The sequence below is a fragment of the Habropoda laboriosa genome, unplaced genomic scaffold, assembly GCF_001263275.1.
Source record: "Habropoda laboriosa isolate 0110345459 unplaced genomic scaffold, ASM126327v1 scaffold11, whole genome shotgun sequence".
In the NCBI taxonomy this organism is placed as follows: Eukaryota; Metazoa; Arthropoda; class Insecta; order Hymenoptera; family Apidae; genus Habropoda; species Habropoda laboriosa.
The window spans coordinates 727,066-745,466 of record NW_017100150.1 but is presented as its reverse complement, the minus strand read 5'-3'; the positions used below and the strand labels follow the sequence as shown (position 1 = coordinate 745,466).

Below are 18,401 nucleotides of genomic sequence, written 5' to 3'. Positions count from 1 at the left end.
TAAATGCAATAATTAAATTAAAATTTCATTTCATTACAGTTACGAATATACGTATATCCGCTCTTTTTTCTCCAATAAAAGTGTACCGCATTCGCCTTCAAAAAATGTGGTCAGTTTAATTACAGTTAAATTCATATTTATGTAGTTAAATATGAAAATCAAATTAAAAGCAGAAACATTCCGCCAATGACACGTGTTTGAAAAAATAATAAATTTGGAATAACTTTCTAGTATCATTTTTGACATCAATATGGTAAATTAAGCAAACGTCGTGGGTAATACTGAAACCTCCGTTCCTCTATTATCATTTGAAGATACAAAAGATCGTGAATCAAGCACTTCAGACTTTTTACTTTTGTCCATTGCACGAAACACTGTGCAGCGTCGCTGTCACAAAGGGCTGACCGTTTTCGACAAAAAAAAAAAAATATCAGTTTTATAAGCACACGTACTCAATGAAAAGCCGACAATCACGAAGAATATCATTATCCTTTCTGCATCCTAGAGGAAGACGCATCCTTTGCGGCGCATAGACGGCACTTCCATCTTCTCCTGAACCCCTGACCACCCTCGCTTTCCTCGCCTTTTGTTTCGATGCGAGACTGAGCTTCAAGCGAACCCCATCGAAGTGTAAGTGTTGGTACTGTGCGCACGCTTCTGGACAAAAACAACCGTGTCTTTATAGTTACACAAGTCTTATATTCTTCTTTTTTCGGACGGAGGCTGTATACCGCACCGCTTTAATAAAGCAACCTACCAAGGACATATTCTCCGTTTCTTCATTGCAAAAGCTACCTGCAACCCGTCTATACGGTGCTCGAAATTCGCCGCGCGAATACGACGAACCGCGACCGTGAAAAAGTTGGGGCTCGCGACAATTTAACGACGCAAGGGCGATACTTTTGTCGTCGGTGGCGTTGAGCGTTGTCCGAATAAATGTTTACCGTCTTTCGAAATTTTTTTTTCTACCTCTGATCGTTTCAATTTAGGTGCTTTGAAAATTTTCTCGCAGTATGCCCCTGGCTCCTATAGACATTGCGAAAATTTTCTCGCATCGAGCTGTTGGCGACTTTCACCTTAATTTAATCCTTCATATTTTCTCTTTGGGCACTTCCACTTTAATTTAATAAAATTAATTTGAAAACTTTGAAACGCCAAAACAAAAGGGTTAAAGACATAGCTTCGCACAGTTGTATCACGCCACCCTGTATATTACGGCTAAAATATTACGAAACAAACGCGTTCGTTTCTTTTCGTTTGCCACGGTTTATGACACGGTAACAAAGAAAGGCTATGTTAATAAACTGTTACTCGAATAAGAATCATTTCTTATCTCTGTTCTGTCCATACGAATAAAAGTCCAGGCTGTTCGGGTAGCCAAAGCCTCTGTTTTCTCGATATGCAACACCTAGCAAGTTGTTAAAGTCCCTTTTGCAGGACGTTGCATAGAGTCCTTTTTGTTTGAGAAAACCAACCCTAAAATTCGAGGGTCTCAGCCTACTTTGCAGCTATTCACATGAGCTTACAATGTGTCAATTACCATTGGGAGGGTAAGTATAGCTGGAGAACTTTCGTGAGGAAGTCAACTGATAAATTCTAGTCGCGTACGAAGTTCTGAAGTGAAAGAAATGGCTCTCAAAAACTGCAGTGTTCTGTTTCATCTCTAGCGTGAGCCCAGCATTGTGTCTTCAACGTAACTTTTTCAGCTATTTAGAATGAATTTTGAATCCTTTATTTGTAGAGCTTTTTGCTGACGTTACTCCTTCAAAATTCAATTGAGATATTAAAATTAAATTAACATTTGAGATTTTGTGTATGTTTACGTGCAAATGTGTCTTGTTTCGTAGTATGTAGCTATTTGAACGAATAATTTTCGAGATACTTTTTACTTAATTATGTTATTTACATTGGGAAGATTAATCCACGTTAATTTAGACGTACGTTTATTTTCATTTGAGGGGTTAGACCACCCCCAAGCTTTGAAAACATGCAATATTTTTTTGCTTAAATTAATAGTTTATACTTCTGAAAATATAATCCTGATAATTCTGATGAAAAGTTTCGATGGTTTTATACCATTGGATCCGATTTACTGAAGCGTGTCACCGCGGCGTTAATCAGTAATTGAAACTTTAAACGAATTTTTCTCTGCAATTTTTATCCGATTCAGTTAAAATTTTCACAAAATACTTTCTCGTATAATCTAAAGAAGTGCATAGGATTTTTGCAATAAATTGAGAATTTCTGCAGTCAAATTTTTTATACTAAAATTGCAGGGAAACAATACGATTTTCTTTCATATGTTCACCATTTCTATGAAACTCGATATTTTTTAAAAATCCTTCGTACTTCGTTAGTAATTGGCATGTAGACGATATGGTCTGTAGCGCCGCCATTTTGTAAAGAAATTAAACGAAAAAATACTGTTATATTCTTTAAGGCTAGTGTCGTGTACTCGCGTCGATTTGAGTTATGTTTCAAACTTGGATCACGAGAGAAAAATCAGACTGTTTTCTAACGAGGTCTGAAGCGATCCCGGAATACCCTTTCTCCAACGTTATAATATAAACGACTTGATTATGCGTTCAGCACTCGGACTGATTCAATACTTGGTTGTTTAACGTTCAGAATGATACTGATTCGAAATTCAGAGGAAGTCACGCATCTCAGCTACTGAGGGCGGAGTTTAATTTTGGAAGTGAAAAATGGGAGAAATAAGAACATTAAGTATTGGTCGTAGGGTGTGGTGGTGGGAAGTGGTGGTAGAAGGATGAGGTGTCGGGGTTTTGGGGAATTCCGAAAAAAAGGAGATAGGACATGAGAGAAGGAAGACACTAGTTCAGTAATTGGAAAATCGGGACAATGGTTAATAAACTGAGTTCTGGTGGTGAAATTACCGAGGGTACGCGCTTAATAACGGCCCCGGCTAATCCTATGGGTCGCGGATTCTTCAGGCCCGTCTTACAATTTCCTTAAGCTATAAAAATAAAAGGAGAAAGGCTCGATGCGAAAATAGACAAAAAAAATGTTCGGTACGGAACAGCTAGTATAATAAAATCCTTAGGAAAAGTTTTCGATTAAAATAATTATTTTCTTTAAAAAAAAAAATGCCAAAGTCAGGTACCATTTTCAGGCCTGAAGGGTGGTTTTACCGTTTAAACTCTTTTTTTCTTAATTTTTTACACAAAATTAAAATTAATATCAACGTACAATTGGATCGTTCCGAATTAAGAAAGTGTCTTATAGCGAGGGAAGTTTGTATATTTGCAAATCTCTATTATGACTTTCCAGTTAAGAATGATTACAAACAATATGCCACGCGTATACATATATCTCTCGTTCTTATATTCCATTCGTATGTAAAATTGCTCTTCCGTGTTCTCATTTGCGCGGATAAAAAAGTTGCATATCGTGTCGTCTGTTAGAAACTTAAAGAACTTCCAGTAGAGAGTTTCTTTTCCCGTGCAAAACTCTTTCACCCCGGGTTCGCGTTCCTTTTAAACTCTAACGTGGATTTTTCTAGAAGAGCAACCGCAGTCATCGAATTGTTCACGTTTCGTCAAATAAAGTATCCACTAAGGTAGTAAAAGTTAAAACGCATCCGGGTGTGAAACGAGGAATCGTGCAACGGCATACGCAAATAAAAGTGTCGACGTAGCGAGACTTTACTGCTGTCACGCCATTGCTTCAGAGCTCGTTTAGTCAATTCAGCATTAATGTGCACAATGTAAATTGAGCTTTCTTTCTTTTATCGTCTCCATCAGATCGTTATGGTTTCGGTACATTGGTCTACCAAGAACGTTCTTCTCCTCTTTCCGTTGTACTTCTATGTGAAGTTCTTCCCCAGGTAGTCATACGTAAATAATAGCGATTTTATTCAGACGAGGAACCATTCTTCTTGCCCCTCTTTCAAAATACTCAAATACGTTGCTCGTTTGTATTGGTATATTACCATCAACTAGTTGTTAATTTGTCGTTTATTACAAAGCACGCGTATTGTGGTGTCGTGTCGGTCCACGAATGCGGGACTTGGATCACGACGAATGGAGTGTCTTACACTGAGAAACTAGCGAGGAAGTTTAATTTAATTTATTGGTAAGGTACAAGTCTCGGCTTGTGATTCTACAACAGACTCGGCTGATCGTTTTTCGAGTGTATCGTTTGGTGTTCGGAGGGAGACTGCTTGAAAAATTGGAGGAGTACAGAAAATGAGAGTTGGTGTAGGCGGAGTTAAAATCTGGAGGTACAATATTGGAACGATAGGGAAAGGGTAAAAGTGGGGGTGGAAGGTCGAGGTGGCTAGAGTTTTGGAAAATCTCAGAAGGAGAGGAAATCGAACATCGGAGAAGGAAAAGACTAGGTCGCTAATTAGAGGATAGGTATAATGGGTAGCAAAAAATGTGTTACGCTGCCGTTTGGTACAATAATAACGGTCCCGTTAATCCTCTGCGTCGAGGCTCGGTCAGAGCCGTTTTATGATTTTTTGGGAACCGTTGTTCCGTACGGAACACGTATGTGTTCTTTTCTTTCTAATAACAAGTAAAATCACTCTTACTGATGAGTTACTCTTTCAAGATCTTATTTCGAGATGTAAATTTTGGGAACAGTTATGACAATGAGTTTAATGTATTTATGTTTGCAATCCATCCCTTGATTACGCTACTTTTGTAATTACTTGCAAGGGAAGTTTGGTAATCCGAAAATTCGGAAAAATTTGAAACTTTGTGGAAATATAGTTCAAATGGCGCTAATAACACTCCCTCGAAGAAATTGAGTTTTCATATCATCCTGAATATTTGCAGAACCGTACAAGACGTAGAGAGAAACAAATTAATATTTTAATAATTAATAATTAAGTATTTTTCTCGACAGTCGAAGGTGAATCCAACGCGCTGCTAAAATAATTCGCAAGGTGAACGGGGGTGGATATAAGTCGAATTATATTCTTTACAGTGGAGCGTGGATGTTGAATTTTCCGTGGTAACGTTCCACCGCAGAAAATGTAGTTCGCTCCGGGAGTAATTTTAGGGGTACGTTGGATTTGTCTTCAAATAACCGAGTGAGAAGTACCTTCTGGTTTTTGTCGCTATATCTCGATTAGAAACAGAGACACGTTAGTTGGAATTTTTCCTACATTTCACTACGAACTTTTCGAACCACCCTCTGTATCCTTTCGCGGTCACCTTACGAATAATCTGAGGAGTGCGTTGAGTTCGTCTTCAGATAACGAGTAAAATACCCTTTTATTTTTTGTCGCTATATTTCGATTAGAAACAGAGATACGTCAGTTTGAATTTTTCTCACGTTTCGCTATGAACTTTCGGAACCACCCGATATTTGCAGTGGTTACCACTTAGCTGTTGTAGAAGGTGAATTTTTATCAAGAAAAGAGCGTACATATGTGATTCTTATTAAAACCGATTGAAAATCGAATATTCTGTAATGTCGGAGGACAGTTTATGCTCGTGATAAGAGATCGTTCAGGAGATTGCGGAATATGTCCAGCTGGGCTTATTACTTGCACCTGCACGAGCATGTGAAGGATCATACATGCGGCTTTGCAACATACTGCATATGCTCAATGGTACATGTTGCACATTTACGCACTACCACAACTGACAGTATGTGGTTAGCTGCATACGTCATGGTTATCGAAATGAGTTGCTGCGAAATAAAGCATTTTCGTTTTTAGGAATTATTTAACGGTATCAAATTCGAAAACCAACACCAACGATCTGTTTTCCCTCGTTGATTCGTTATTATTCTGTGGCACGTTTCAGGAATATGAAAAAAAAAGAGGAGGGAATGGAAAGAGATAGTCGGTGAGGTTGGAGAAAGTAGGATCAGGAGGTTTGTTAGGTTTTCTGTAGAAACGGTTTATGGCACGATCGACCGGGAACGGTTATTTTTGAGTTGAGGATTTTCGTTTATTGCTTGCACGGGTCTAATTACATCCTGCGAGGGTCACTAGAATTGCTTTGCTAGATTTTTAGCAATTTGCGTCCTTCGCGCTCAAGAGCCTACGAACATACCATAAACCACGAATATGTAACGGTCCGCTTGCCGATCAGTCACCCGGAGGAAATTCCAGATTTTTGGGACCTTCCGCCCACCCCTCGCGACCGTCTCCCACCCTTCCAAGGTGACAGCGCGCTAAGGGCGCACTGTAAGGGCGGCAAAGACGTTATTAGACACGCTGATTGGCAAATGCAATCGTTAACCATTAACCGATCAGCGTGTCCCAACGAAAATCCCTCTCACGGACGTCCGAGACGCGACGTCGTAGAGTGAGTCGTCGAGTAGTCGTTCAACCACCGCGAACAAGGAGAACCAAGGAGCAACCAGCTCACATCACGCGATACCATAGATCAGTTTTTACAAGTCCTAATCATTTGGGTGGTCCTTCGAACCAGTATCTAGACGGCACAACATCGTGCAAACATCTACAAGGCTCGAAAGTCCACGGGCATTAACAAGGTTTCTACAAAAGGTGTGCAATATTTAAAAAGAAAAAGTGTAAATATGCAACACAGGGGAAGAAATATTCCGTTGATTTATTTTCCTTTTCCGGTTTTTTCTACTCACTACACGATACCTCTCAAATCCCCAAACCTAACAATTAAAACACGTAGCAGCAATAAACCCATAAGGCCAACCGATGTCGCAGCACCCCCATGACAGTCTCATTGGCTTTCACTTTAAACCTTCAAAAAGTATGTTTCACCAGATCTACCGGCTTTATGTCTTTATTGCCTACGACACTCGCCAACGCATCGCTCCCTTCCCAAATCCATTTCCGGCAACTCCCACCTTCCGTCAACCAAAATTTCTAATATTCCGCCAATCACGCGTAACAAGAAAAACGCACCCATAACCACACCCTCTCCAACTCTCCTGTGAAACACCCTACATCACTCCAGATCAACACAGTCAGTTACCATTCAAGACCAGCAATTATGTACGTACCTCGCGACTCACATCATTGTGACAAAAATATATTTTATTTATTAAGTTTTAGAAAAGAAGTAGTGTCGTTCTACCCACACGTCAATCCTATCTAATAGACAGGCTTTCCTTTGTAAAGTAACGCAAGTCACCTTCCAAGGGAAGGAGAACAATATCGCAAATACGATATAGTACAATTATTACACAATTATTAGGTTGGTGCATATGAAACGTCGGCTTTTTAAAAATTAAACTTTAGATACATTGTGTTTTTTGAAAAAATAAAGTTATTCTGACACGATTCTATACACTTTTTTCAACGATTATAACTAGTTTCATTATTACAAATTTATAAAAATCGTTAGTCTTTGAATGAAAAAATTCTTGCAATTCTACTTTTACAGTGTCTTCATTTCGGAATAATTTATTTGTTTGAAGAAATGGTAGTCTATTAGGAAAAGGTCTAGTGAATAGGGGAGCAAACCGCGACTCAATTTGCAGAACACTACAACACGTTAAACATAAAACGCGACATCGCGAAATCAATTTACTGGGTCAGTATTTTAAAGAAGTTTTAATCGGTATTTTAAATAAGTGGTCGATATTTAAAATAAAACCGTCAGTACGTAATATAAATGGTCAGTATTACATCGATCACTGTAAAAACTGTCAGTATTTTCATTAAAATATTAATAATAATTTGTCAGTATTTTAAATAACCTAACTAAAAATTTAAATTTTATTGATCAAATAAACAAAATTATACTGACGAAATGCGATTCAATACTGACAATTATTTACACTGGCCGATATATTCATTTTTACTGACTATTTACTTAAAAAGTACTTATCGTTAATTAAAAAAAAATACTGACAAAATAAATAGAATTGCGAGAGAAATAGAAAGAGCATAAGTGGAGCTTACAACTCCGTGGGTTTATCAGGACGAAATACAACCTGTGTCTAAATATTTGACAAACATTTGCGAATGAAAATTAAACAAAAATTAACAAAAAGTTTAAATAAATATTACCATCTAGCACTTTGAAGCAGAAGAGGAAATGTTAAAAATGTAGCGATAGCCACATAAAATATATAAAGTTTCTACTGGCGAGAATCCTTAGCATATATGCTGCACTTCTAGTTGATGAAAGTGGTTATATGGAAAGGTTTATACAGAAATATATTAACATATACCCTAGGTGATGGCGTAGAAAATTATGTATACGACCCTTCATTTCACGAAGACCTAGGAAAGAACGTAAAATTTATTATACAAGGTTCGTTGTCGAAGCGAATTATTAGTAAAATATCTGGGAACGTAGGTAAATGTTTAAATTAATCAAAATTTCTTAGGTAGGCGATATTAGAGGCACTTTCTCAAGAAGCTGATATTTGCTTGTCTTCCGTTTTCTTAATTTTGATTACAAATTTTTTTAACATGATGTACATTAAGCGCAAATAATTCGTTTGAGACTAATTTCATATAAAAATGTCTGTTTCCCTTTACTTGAGGACCGTTTGAAATTTGGTAGGCGATATTAGGTCGCATACTTAAAATAATAACGAGGCTTCACACTTCGTTATGCATACTCGCGTCGACAAAATAGCACATCAGGTTAGATATTTAGGAATCAACGGAATTTTAGAAAAGTGTGATGATAATTGGAATGAAAATTATGTTGTAAATGAAAAAATTGTATTAACACAAGGGATAAAAGACACTCTTACTGTTTGTGGAAATAAAATTCTACAACAGTGCAATCATGTCCAGGAAGAGAGTAATCCACTGTACGAGACTAGAAGTACAGGTAAAAAGTAAATTAACAAATAGCTTTTAAAATATTAACTCAAATTTCTGAACGCGTGTTTCTCAAAATTACGTTTTCCAACAGTTCGACAGAACTGTGTAAAAATGAAGCAGTCTTTTAAATATTAAATATGAAAATTTTAGCGAAAAATTGAAATATTTCTTTTCCAATTATAATAATTCTGTATGACATTAATGATACCTACTTATAGCTTACGTGTGTGACGTTTTTGCATTGAAAACAAGCATTAATATTTCCTCTCTAAAATCTTCACACAAAAATCTGATAGAACAGGTTCAGATATGAGATGTGAGACAGATTTAATGTTTAATCGACCATTTTCTTTGTAAAGTGTCGCCGAACGTGACAAAATTTATTCCGCTCTTTTCACTGAGTAAGCAGGGAAACATGCTCTATTAGTTTTTTAGACCAGTAAATCTCCCCTGCTATAATCTGCTCTATGTGTATTCCAATATGACCAATTAATCCATGAATAATTTTATAATTATTTATGACTAAAAATTAAAATCAAATTCGAAATGCGTTACTCTCGATTTTCGTTTGATCTTGCCGTCTAGTCCCCTAAAATTTCTGCCACCTGTAGCCGAACATTCAGTATATTGATTAACTTCTTGGCGAGCACGACCGCGTGGCGGAAACTTCACTGTGCGACCCGAGCCAAATAACTTAAAAATAAAGCCTCGTGTGGTAGATCTTGAAGCAGTCGTCTACACAAAAACCTATGTCATGGCTTTCACCCCAGTACCTTGTATCTCTTTTCCTACTCTTTTTTAATACATACTACACAATGACCTAAAGAATTGAACTTTCTCCTCTCTTACGGTATTTTTGAAATGAAAAGTCTCTCCATTCACCAAAAATTTGCATTCGTTAATGTAGTCATTGGTTAATTATCGCTATATTCACCAAATTGAAATGATCTTAAGTTCGGGTTGATAATTCAGGTTTTCCTACTTAACGGTACGGGACAAATGTACCCTGTATTAGACTTTTCTATTTTGCGGTACGGGGCAACTGTGTCCCGTAGACATTCCACAAGGTGGTTCCTGCAGTTTTCTGCTGGAGCCTTGGGTCTAGCGTACCCCTGGACTTCGAAGTGCAGATAGACCTATGGCGTCCGCCACGGGGGGCTTACGTACCTAGGCCTGGCAACTTTTGGCCCTCGAGGCGAAGAGTCGAGAGATGTTTTTCAAACATCTTTCGGTTTCTTCGTTCTCGAAGACAAGAGTACTGCTTTGGCAATGTGGGCCAGAGCCCCCACTTCCTGGGACTTTCCCAGGGAAAAAGGGGTGTTATGACGTATACTATTTATCTAATCTTAAGATGCCTCGTACGAGCCCTGGGTGGAACGTGTCACCAAGGATGCGTCATGGATCAGTAGTGATGCGTCCCTATGTTTACCAAGGTTTAATAAAAGGACCCCCGAAAGAGCCCCTGTAGGTTATTCCATAATTAGATTCGAAAGAGTAAAGTAAGCATTGTTCGAGCTTTTTGTCGTAGACATTCACACTACACGCGTCGTGTCATTTACGCACAAAATTAGTTTAAACGTTAATTGTTACGAATAAATACATTTTTGGTTGCACAACCTACGTGTAGTAATTATTTTACACCACGTGAATTCCAAATACCGGAGTCGAAAGGAGTGAGGTCCCTCATCTGAGAGTGGTGTTGGGTTCTACCACGAGCATCCGACCGATGATGTATTTGAACAGTACCGCAGAACTGCCGGTCTTTCAAGCCATGTTAGAGATGGTGTTGCGAGGTTTCCGCTCTCCCTCTGGTTAAGTTGCCTGGGGATGCTTGGGCGGGTGTTTTTTCCACTCTTCCCCTGAGGGCTGTTCGGTTGATGTTGAATTCGCGGGGGTAATGGTTTAAAGCCAAATGCTGGTTAGGTGACCCTTCTTCCTGGTTGCCGGCGAGTGAGCTGCGTCCCAATCGGTTCCGATACCAATCTGGAGAACTGGTAGAATGTGGAAAGTCAATCCAGTAATGTGGTGGGGAACCTCGTAACTCCTCGTCGCATACGTAGGCCATCTGGGCCGCATTCGGTGGGTGTATCTTAATGGAGAGCCCATCCTGGCCGTTTAAATTAGGGCCTATGTGCCAGGTGCCGGACGTTCAACTTCGTGATGTTGTATTGTAGGAATAGTAGTTTTATTAATCGCCGATACAGCTTCACGGTTGCCGTATGCTGAATATAATAGTGGTCACGATACTGATGCTTATCTAACACCATTTTTGCGCGTATTCTTATACCCCTTTTCTTTACCAAGGACGAACGAATCAGGAATCACGGTAATTGTGATTGGCGCGGCTGAAGCTGGTAAATAAGCGACTATAAACACAAGTACGAAAAGGAGTCCGTCTTGTAGGAACCGTTTGTTGGCACTCTTTCTCTCTCGCTCATTCTCGTCCTGCAATATTCCATAAATATTTTGACGTTACCCCGTTTTGGACATTCCTATTTGTCGGTACGAGGCAATTCAGTCTCGTAAGTTTTTTTTTTTTTGCTCTATAAAGGATCGATTGGTGCATACGTGTGTGCCAAAAGGAATTATCGTGAAACTTTTCAGAAGTTTAAGAATGTGAAGGACTTCGCTGTCTGGAAGCTGCTTTTAGCTAGCACGGAACATCCTTTGTAACGAGAGTCGACGACGAAAATATAACTAAGTCTTGCAAATAATTAATGGTTGAATGATAATGAGATTATCACAGGAGATGATTATTACATTTAAAAAAGTAGAGAGGATCTTGAAATATCTTTTACGCCTCGTTTTACTTTTCTCTCCATACCGTGCAAGTTTTGTGTACAACATTTTTCCATATTACTACAAATAACCGAAATATTTCAGGTGGACAAAGTTTTTTCCTACCCTGTAGTCCGACGAACCTTCTACAAACGCGAATAATAAGAGTCACACATGACCCAGCTTCGTCGGCCGACGGTTAATAAGCAAATTTCTTCGTCTATCTTACGTTCAAACTTCCGTTTATCTTAAGTTTCTTAAAGCGAGTTAAACTTAATCGCAATAGCCTTTACAATTAATGAAAAAGTTTGTTGTTCGCTGGATTTGTGAAATGCGATAAAACCGTTCAAAATGCTGAATACTTTTATAAATCAGAGGTGAATTCAAGAAAGTAGGGTTCTTTCATTGAAACCAGAAGAAATTCCGGTAAACCAGCAATACGAGGTTACTTTACAAATCTTGACACACAGAATTTGAACCTACAGCCTCGACGTGAGGTAGCAGGGGACTGCAACGTAAGTACTGTGCAGAGCTAAGAAGTTGGCGTGCGGAAAGAATGCGGGTCTGATTGGGTTATGTCTCCACAGGCCCACATTCTCTAACACTCTTAGCTCTACAGGTTCGTGACGCTCGGTTATTTAGCAAATAAAATGACATTTATTCGCAACACAATTTTAATAATAGCAATAACAAAATGTAACGTTCGAGTAGTTCTAGTTCACGAAATGTTCAGAGTGTCTACGCGTTCGTACAGCGTGTCTTGTTCAGAATGTCACTTAAGTCTCTTTCAATTGTCACTCTCCCGGTCCTTTCATCCACGTTCGTTCGCCCAGAGGAGTGTCTTAACACTTTACCGACCGGTAACCTATTAATCGCTTTTTTGCCGCCGACGCTTACCGACCGGTAACCTATTAATCACTTTTTTGCCGCCGACGCTTACCGACCGGTAGCCTATTAATCGGTCAAAGTTTGTTGTAACATTTCTATAGGTATAAGAAAAAGAGCATATATTCCCGCGCGATAGCCTAGAGTCTAAGTAGAACCGGTGTCAGGCATGTATCTGTGGCCGAGTGAGCGGTCGGAAGTGCGTAGGATGTCCAACCGCTACCGGTCGGTAAAGTGTTAAGAAACATATGAAAAGGGTGGGAAATGGAAGGAAAGGATAGGAAAATTCGGGGTTATCTGATTCCTGGCGTTCATCAGCGTCCATGTGCTTGTCGAAGGTGTTGACAAATATGATGGTAGGTGTCAAACAACAGCCTCAATACCACTACCAAATACTTCGTTTATTCTTTATTCTTAATAATGCCCTCTGACTCTTAGAACTAATCGATAGAAATCAATAACGATGGCACTACTAGGATGCAAATGTGTACAATATCTAATAGAGGGAAATCCCGGAAAGTACGTTCATTGTCGTACACGTGTCCGTTCGTCCTTAGTCAGAAGAATAAGCTTGCGATACGTCAATTGCTATTGAGCGGGAGAGGGCAAACGTTTAAACACCAATTGAGCGCTAGGCGCTTCTACTGATCGTTAAATTAAATACACACTAGGGAAATCAAGTGTTCGAATCCTGAAAAATAGCAAATTAGTCGACCGTATCATAAACTCAGGGCAATCTGTTGTCCTAACAAACACAATCATAAAAATCGGGCACGCGTATTGTCATTAGTGACCGAACGCGATAACATCGACGAATCGAATCATATAGCACCGCGTAGTGGAAGATTCGGGCGGTGCGAGTGAAGTACCCCTCTTGTCCCCCCCTTTTTTTTTATCGTGGAGGAAATCTTCGAAAGGACACCTCGCACCCCTAGGGAAAAGCGATTGAGTGGTGGCGACCGCCAGTAATCGGCCTGCCTCGGACCCTCTTGCCGCTGTGCCGTCCTGCACGCCAATTTCTCAGCTCTGCACAGTACTTACAGTTCCAATTCTCGAATTTTAGAATTGCGTAATTACCAATTACCACCTTTGTAGTTGATCCGTATATCACACTTTGAATGTAGAAGATGAAATACAGTAAGCATTTTGTCGTTGACATTTTTACAAGAGATAAATAGTATTTAGATACACTGTGATCCATATTTCTCCGCTAATCATAGATCAACCGGTCAACGATGCAGAGATCTCTTCGAATTTATACTTTCTTCTTCGTTCGATGATGTTCTGTTGTAAATTCTACACGATATCGTGTAATTTCAATGCTCGAATTGTAACCAGCTATTTAACAATCACTTCTATTTATGTGGTCAGTATTTTTTAAAATAAATCAGTAAGAATGAATATTTTGGTCAGTATAAATAATTAATTGTCAGTATTAAATTGCATTTTGTCAGTATAATTTTGTTTAGTTGTTTTTTGATCAATAAAATTCAAATTTTTGGTTGGGTTATTTAAAATACTGACAAATTATTATGTTTACTAATATTTTAATGAAAATACTGACAGTTTTTGTGTTAATCGAAGTAATAATAATAAGATGACCAGTTATTATACTGGCCATTTATTTAAAATACTGATTAAAATTTTTTTTAAATACTGACCCAAGAAATAACTGTGTACCAGTTGAAATAGTTTGGCAACAGTAACCTTTAATTCTTTTCCCACGTGATCTTTTTGAGAATGAGCTTCATTCACCTGCTTTTGTTACTGTAATTCGTTGGACACTTTTAGTTGTAGGAATTATTTTAAACGTCGAAATTTTTAATACTCGTTATTTGCCCCCACCACCGAAGTTCGAAAATTCGACGCCGACGTCCAGAATGCATAGCAGAATAGAACGCAGTAGAGAAAACGAGAATCGTCGCAGTAGGTTAGGTGAAAACCGCGAAAAACTACTAACCCCAAGCGCGACGTTATAGGTGTCTACTCGCGTCTTTTAGCCGTAACTCGGGAACCGTATGAGCTATTGAAAAACCAAGCACACCGTTGTATTCGGGATCAAAGAAGGCTGAGATTTCGTTGGACACTTTTAGTTGCAGGAATTATATTTAACATCGAAATTTTTAATTCTCTGTATTTGCCCCCATCACCGAAGTTCGAAAATTCGACGCCGACGTCCAGAATGCATAGCAGAATAGAACGTCGTAGAGAAAACGAGAATCGCCGCAGTAGGTAAGGTGAAAACAGCGAATTAAAATTAATTATTTAAATGCAAGAGTCGCATAACTCGATGATGTTATGAGAAATGTAAAAAAAAAAAAAATCACATTCAAAAATGTTCAGAATATAGTAATGGAATATTTGAACAATGAAATGATTTTATTCCATAAATTAGTATCTTATACTTTTATACATGAGATGTCTAGAAGAATCAATTTACAATCGAACTATACCTATAATTCCTTTTTCAAAAATAATAATTTCACATTGCACATTCATTGTTGCATTCGCAGAATCAATTTTCGTAATCTAGGCTCTATTACACCATCCAAGTTTGTCCTTTATTACTCTTTCTCATTTTCACTTGTTAGAAGAGAGTTGCATATACATATCTTGTCACATTTTTTAAAATCACCCTGTATTCTACTGGCACGAGTGTCATGTGAAAAAGTTGGAGTACGTACACGCGATACGACGGCAGTCGTCAAGGGATTAAGCAGTTTTTATTCCTCTCAGTGAGTATTATAAGCCCCTGAAGTCTTAGACCTTTTTTTCACCACCCTGTATACCAAATGTGCCGTCTCGTTTTGGAGGTGATAGCTCGGAGTTAGAAGATGCAAACCTGTTAAGCCGCAAGTTGCTAGCGCTAATCCAAGGGTTTATGATACGTCAACTGCTATTGAGAAAGTTTCGGGAAACTTTCTAGCAAGCATAACTAGTTAACAAAAATAGAATAATTTCCTACCTCTTGCCTAGCTGTTTTTTCAATCGTAAACTAAACTAAACAATCTAAACAGCAATAATTACCAAACGTTTCCATCGTAGGCTTAAACTCTGAAATGACTTCGTATTATACTTTGTGCAATGTTCTGTTAAAAATTATAGCAAGTGTTGTATATCGAGAACTGTCCTAATCTTCTTGCACAGTTCACACCCTCCCGAGGTCTTCTTAAAAGGACAATTTAAAAAGAACGAAACACTCAAATCGGTGAAGAAATAAAAGGCGAAGAGCATTCTTAAATTAGCAATTTAAAAGAGGGCGAAGTAATTAGACTTAATTAAATGCTGTAACATAGGATAAAGCTGCACTGAGCTCGCGTTAATTGTTAATGTACTTTCGAGGCATATCTCTTTGCGTGAAAAATTGGACTAATCCTTAAACAATGCTCACGTGACAACGATAAATAGAAAAGTTTGGATAGTAATAGTTGAAGAAAAGGAAGAAGATACTTTAGAGAAGCAGGGCGTGGTCGCTGTGTCGCAACTGTCTGAGCGATGATATCGTTGATATCTAAATTATGGACATACTAGATACTTGTGATAGGACTTCCGGTGTTGATAAACATTGTCAGGTAAGCAGTGTCAGGTCGTCGAAATCTTTCGTGATGTTGAATCTCCAGTTTGACGTTAAGGGTAACAAGTTCTCGAGGAACGAAGCAATATGTCTCGTTAGCTATTAAACTTAGGACTAATGAAGCTTCAGATAGAAGTACAATGAGAATACACTGAATTTACGTTAAATAATATTAAAGACTGTATTTAATTCTTATTCTTCTAAACGAATGTGCCTGCAAGTTTTTCAAACAGTTCAAACTATTTATGTGATTTATGCTCTGGAAAAAAAGTCTCTTCTCATTTTCATCTCTTTCTCTCTAATCTGTAATTATACTATAATATTTATCAGTTATTTGTACGTTATTCACTCAGATGCATTTCTTCTCTAAATAGTTTAAGAACCATTGCTGCAGAAATGCACTCATTGTGAGGCGATGAAATTTTCAGCGTGCGTATCATTGACATAGATCTACAAAACGTATTTTTTAAATTTTCACTACGAGCTCAGATATAAATGTTGTAAAAACGACCTTCGCTATTTTCTTCGCGATTCCGACTAATTGCAGTTTTTTCAAAAATTTATACAAACGTCGGAATGAGGGCAAAAAACCATTTCTCTAAGCCTTATAAAAATAACGGTGCAAAGCGCGCGGGTGAATCTCTGTTCGCCCGTCCCTGAGCGCTGTGATTGGCCAGTGGTTTTCGTTAATAATTCGAAAACGAAGCTTCAAGCTACCTTTTGGAAACGGAAAAAGTTGTTCAGAGTCGCCCCAGCAACCCCCCATTTCCGGATCTTCGAAGAGTTACGGGACACCCTGTATACAATAGAGCTACATGCTAAGAAATGTAAGGGACGGGCGGCCGGGCATACCTGTCGAGGATTAAACAGTTAGTTATGTGAAAAAATGGTTGAAATAAAAATTGTATGGTATCGAAGGGAGCACAGGATTTTTCGCGTTTTTCAATGGTAATGGGTAAAATTTGATTCTGCAATTGGAAAGATTATTATACGTTGAGTAAAAAATTATTAAGGTGTATGGCTCCAAAGGTTACCTGTAGTTCCCTAAACAGCAAATATCACACAACGATGAAAGAAAATATAGCATCCCATTTAAAAATGTAGAGAGGATCTTGAAATTTTCTCTACGCCTCCGTCCGTGTAAAAACGATGGAGGAAACTGCCAAAGCGACAGCGATATGTAAATTCGAATAACAGCGAATATGTGAAACTGTTGTTAAACTTTGGCCAGTCGGAAAGCAAAATTGACGCGATCAAGTTTTTATATCGTAAATAGAAATTCGGTAATTAAAGTTACATTTCATTAATTTCAATATACCTAGCGGTTTATAATATGTTTTCCAATTATACAGGGTGGCGCAAAAACTTTGCCCACTTAGAATATTTCCGTTACTTATAATAATATAGAAGAATTAATGCTAGCACGCTGAACAACATTTCACACAACGAAAGAAAAAATATGGATCTTGAAATCTCCTCTACGCCTCCATCCGTGTAAAAACTATTTACATCGCGTTATTTCCCTCTCCATATCGTGCAAATTTTGTATATAATATTTTTCCATATTATTGCAAATAACGGAAATATTCCAGGTGCATAAAGTTTCTGTCCCACCCTGTATATGTACGTACGTATTATGTATAGAATGAAGCAGCATATACGGCAGGAGGTGGACAGGACTGCTTCAATTTTGTCCATTTTTGAGTTCGTAGACAAGAGAATACTAGAATTTTGATAGTTTCATGCGTGACGTGTTTCTGCATCCTACACTTCGCAGATTTAATTACCTGTGCATTTAGTTAGTAGCAACTCGAGGTAATTGCTTCGCAAACAGAGTTTGGTGAACAAAGTTTGGCAGTTGAGTTTGACAAGCACCGCATAAAGTATTGCAACGAATAGTCATAACAAACAAACCAAGAAACTGCTGGGGTGTATTGCTGAATATTAAGAAACTTGATATATAAGTTGCTTCTATCGTTCCAGTTTCAAGTTGCACGAGGTTTATACGTGTACACAAGATATTTGGCGAAACTTTTAACGTGTGGCGTAAATTAATTCTGATGTAGAAATCATTTTAATTAGAAAACAGCGAAAGGTGTTGAATGCATGCTGGAATCAAATTGTTCATAAATTGACGAAACTTTGCGATGTTTCCTCATACTTTCATGTGAATTTGTCCGGGTTTCTTTGGAAGCGACGAAGACCGTAGAATTTTCGAAGCCAGAAATCATTGAAAAATATTGAGAGATTACACATATTAACCTAACATTGTGCGATTATTCGAGAAAAAGAGAAAACATAATTTTTGTGTAAACATAGGAATGATTAAGCGCAGCTTTGTGCTTCTGCCTATTTCCTTTGATTCACTTTCTGATTACTTATCTCTGTATGTTGATTTACTATAAAATTTACTGC

General features: G+C 38.1%; 1 protein-coding gene across 1 annotated transcript in view; it reads left to right on the top strand.

Moving 5' to 3' along the window:
* The first annotated feature begins 5,497 nt into the window (after positions 1–5,497).
* LOC108574625 (synaptogenesis protein syg-2-like) overlaps positions 5,498–18,401 on the top strand; it is a 135,725-nt gene continuing 122,821 nt past the window's right edge. The window contains exon 1 of the mRNA XM_017937249.1: positions 5,498–5,621. Within this exon, the coding sequence (XP_017792738.1) occupies positions 5,498–5,621 (124 nt within the window). The remainder of the gene's footprint in view (positions 5,622–18,401) is intronic.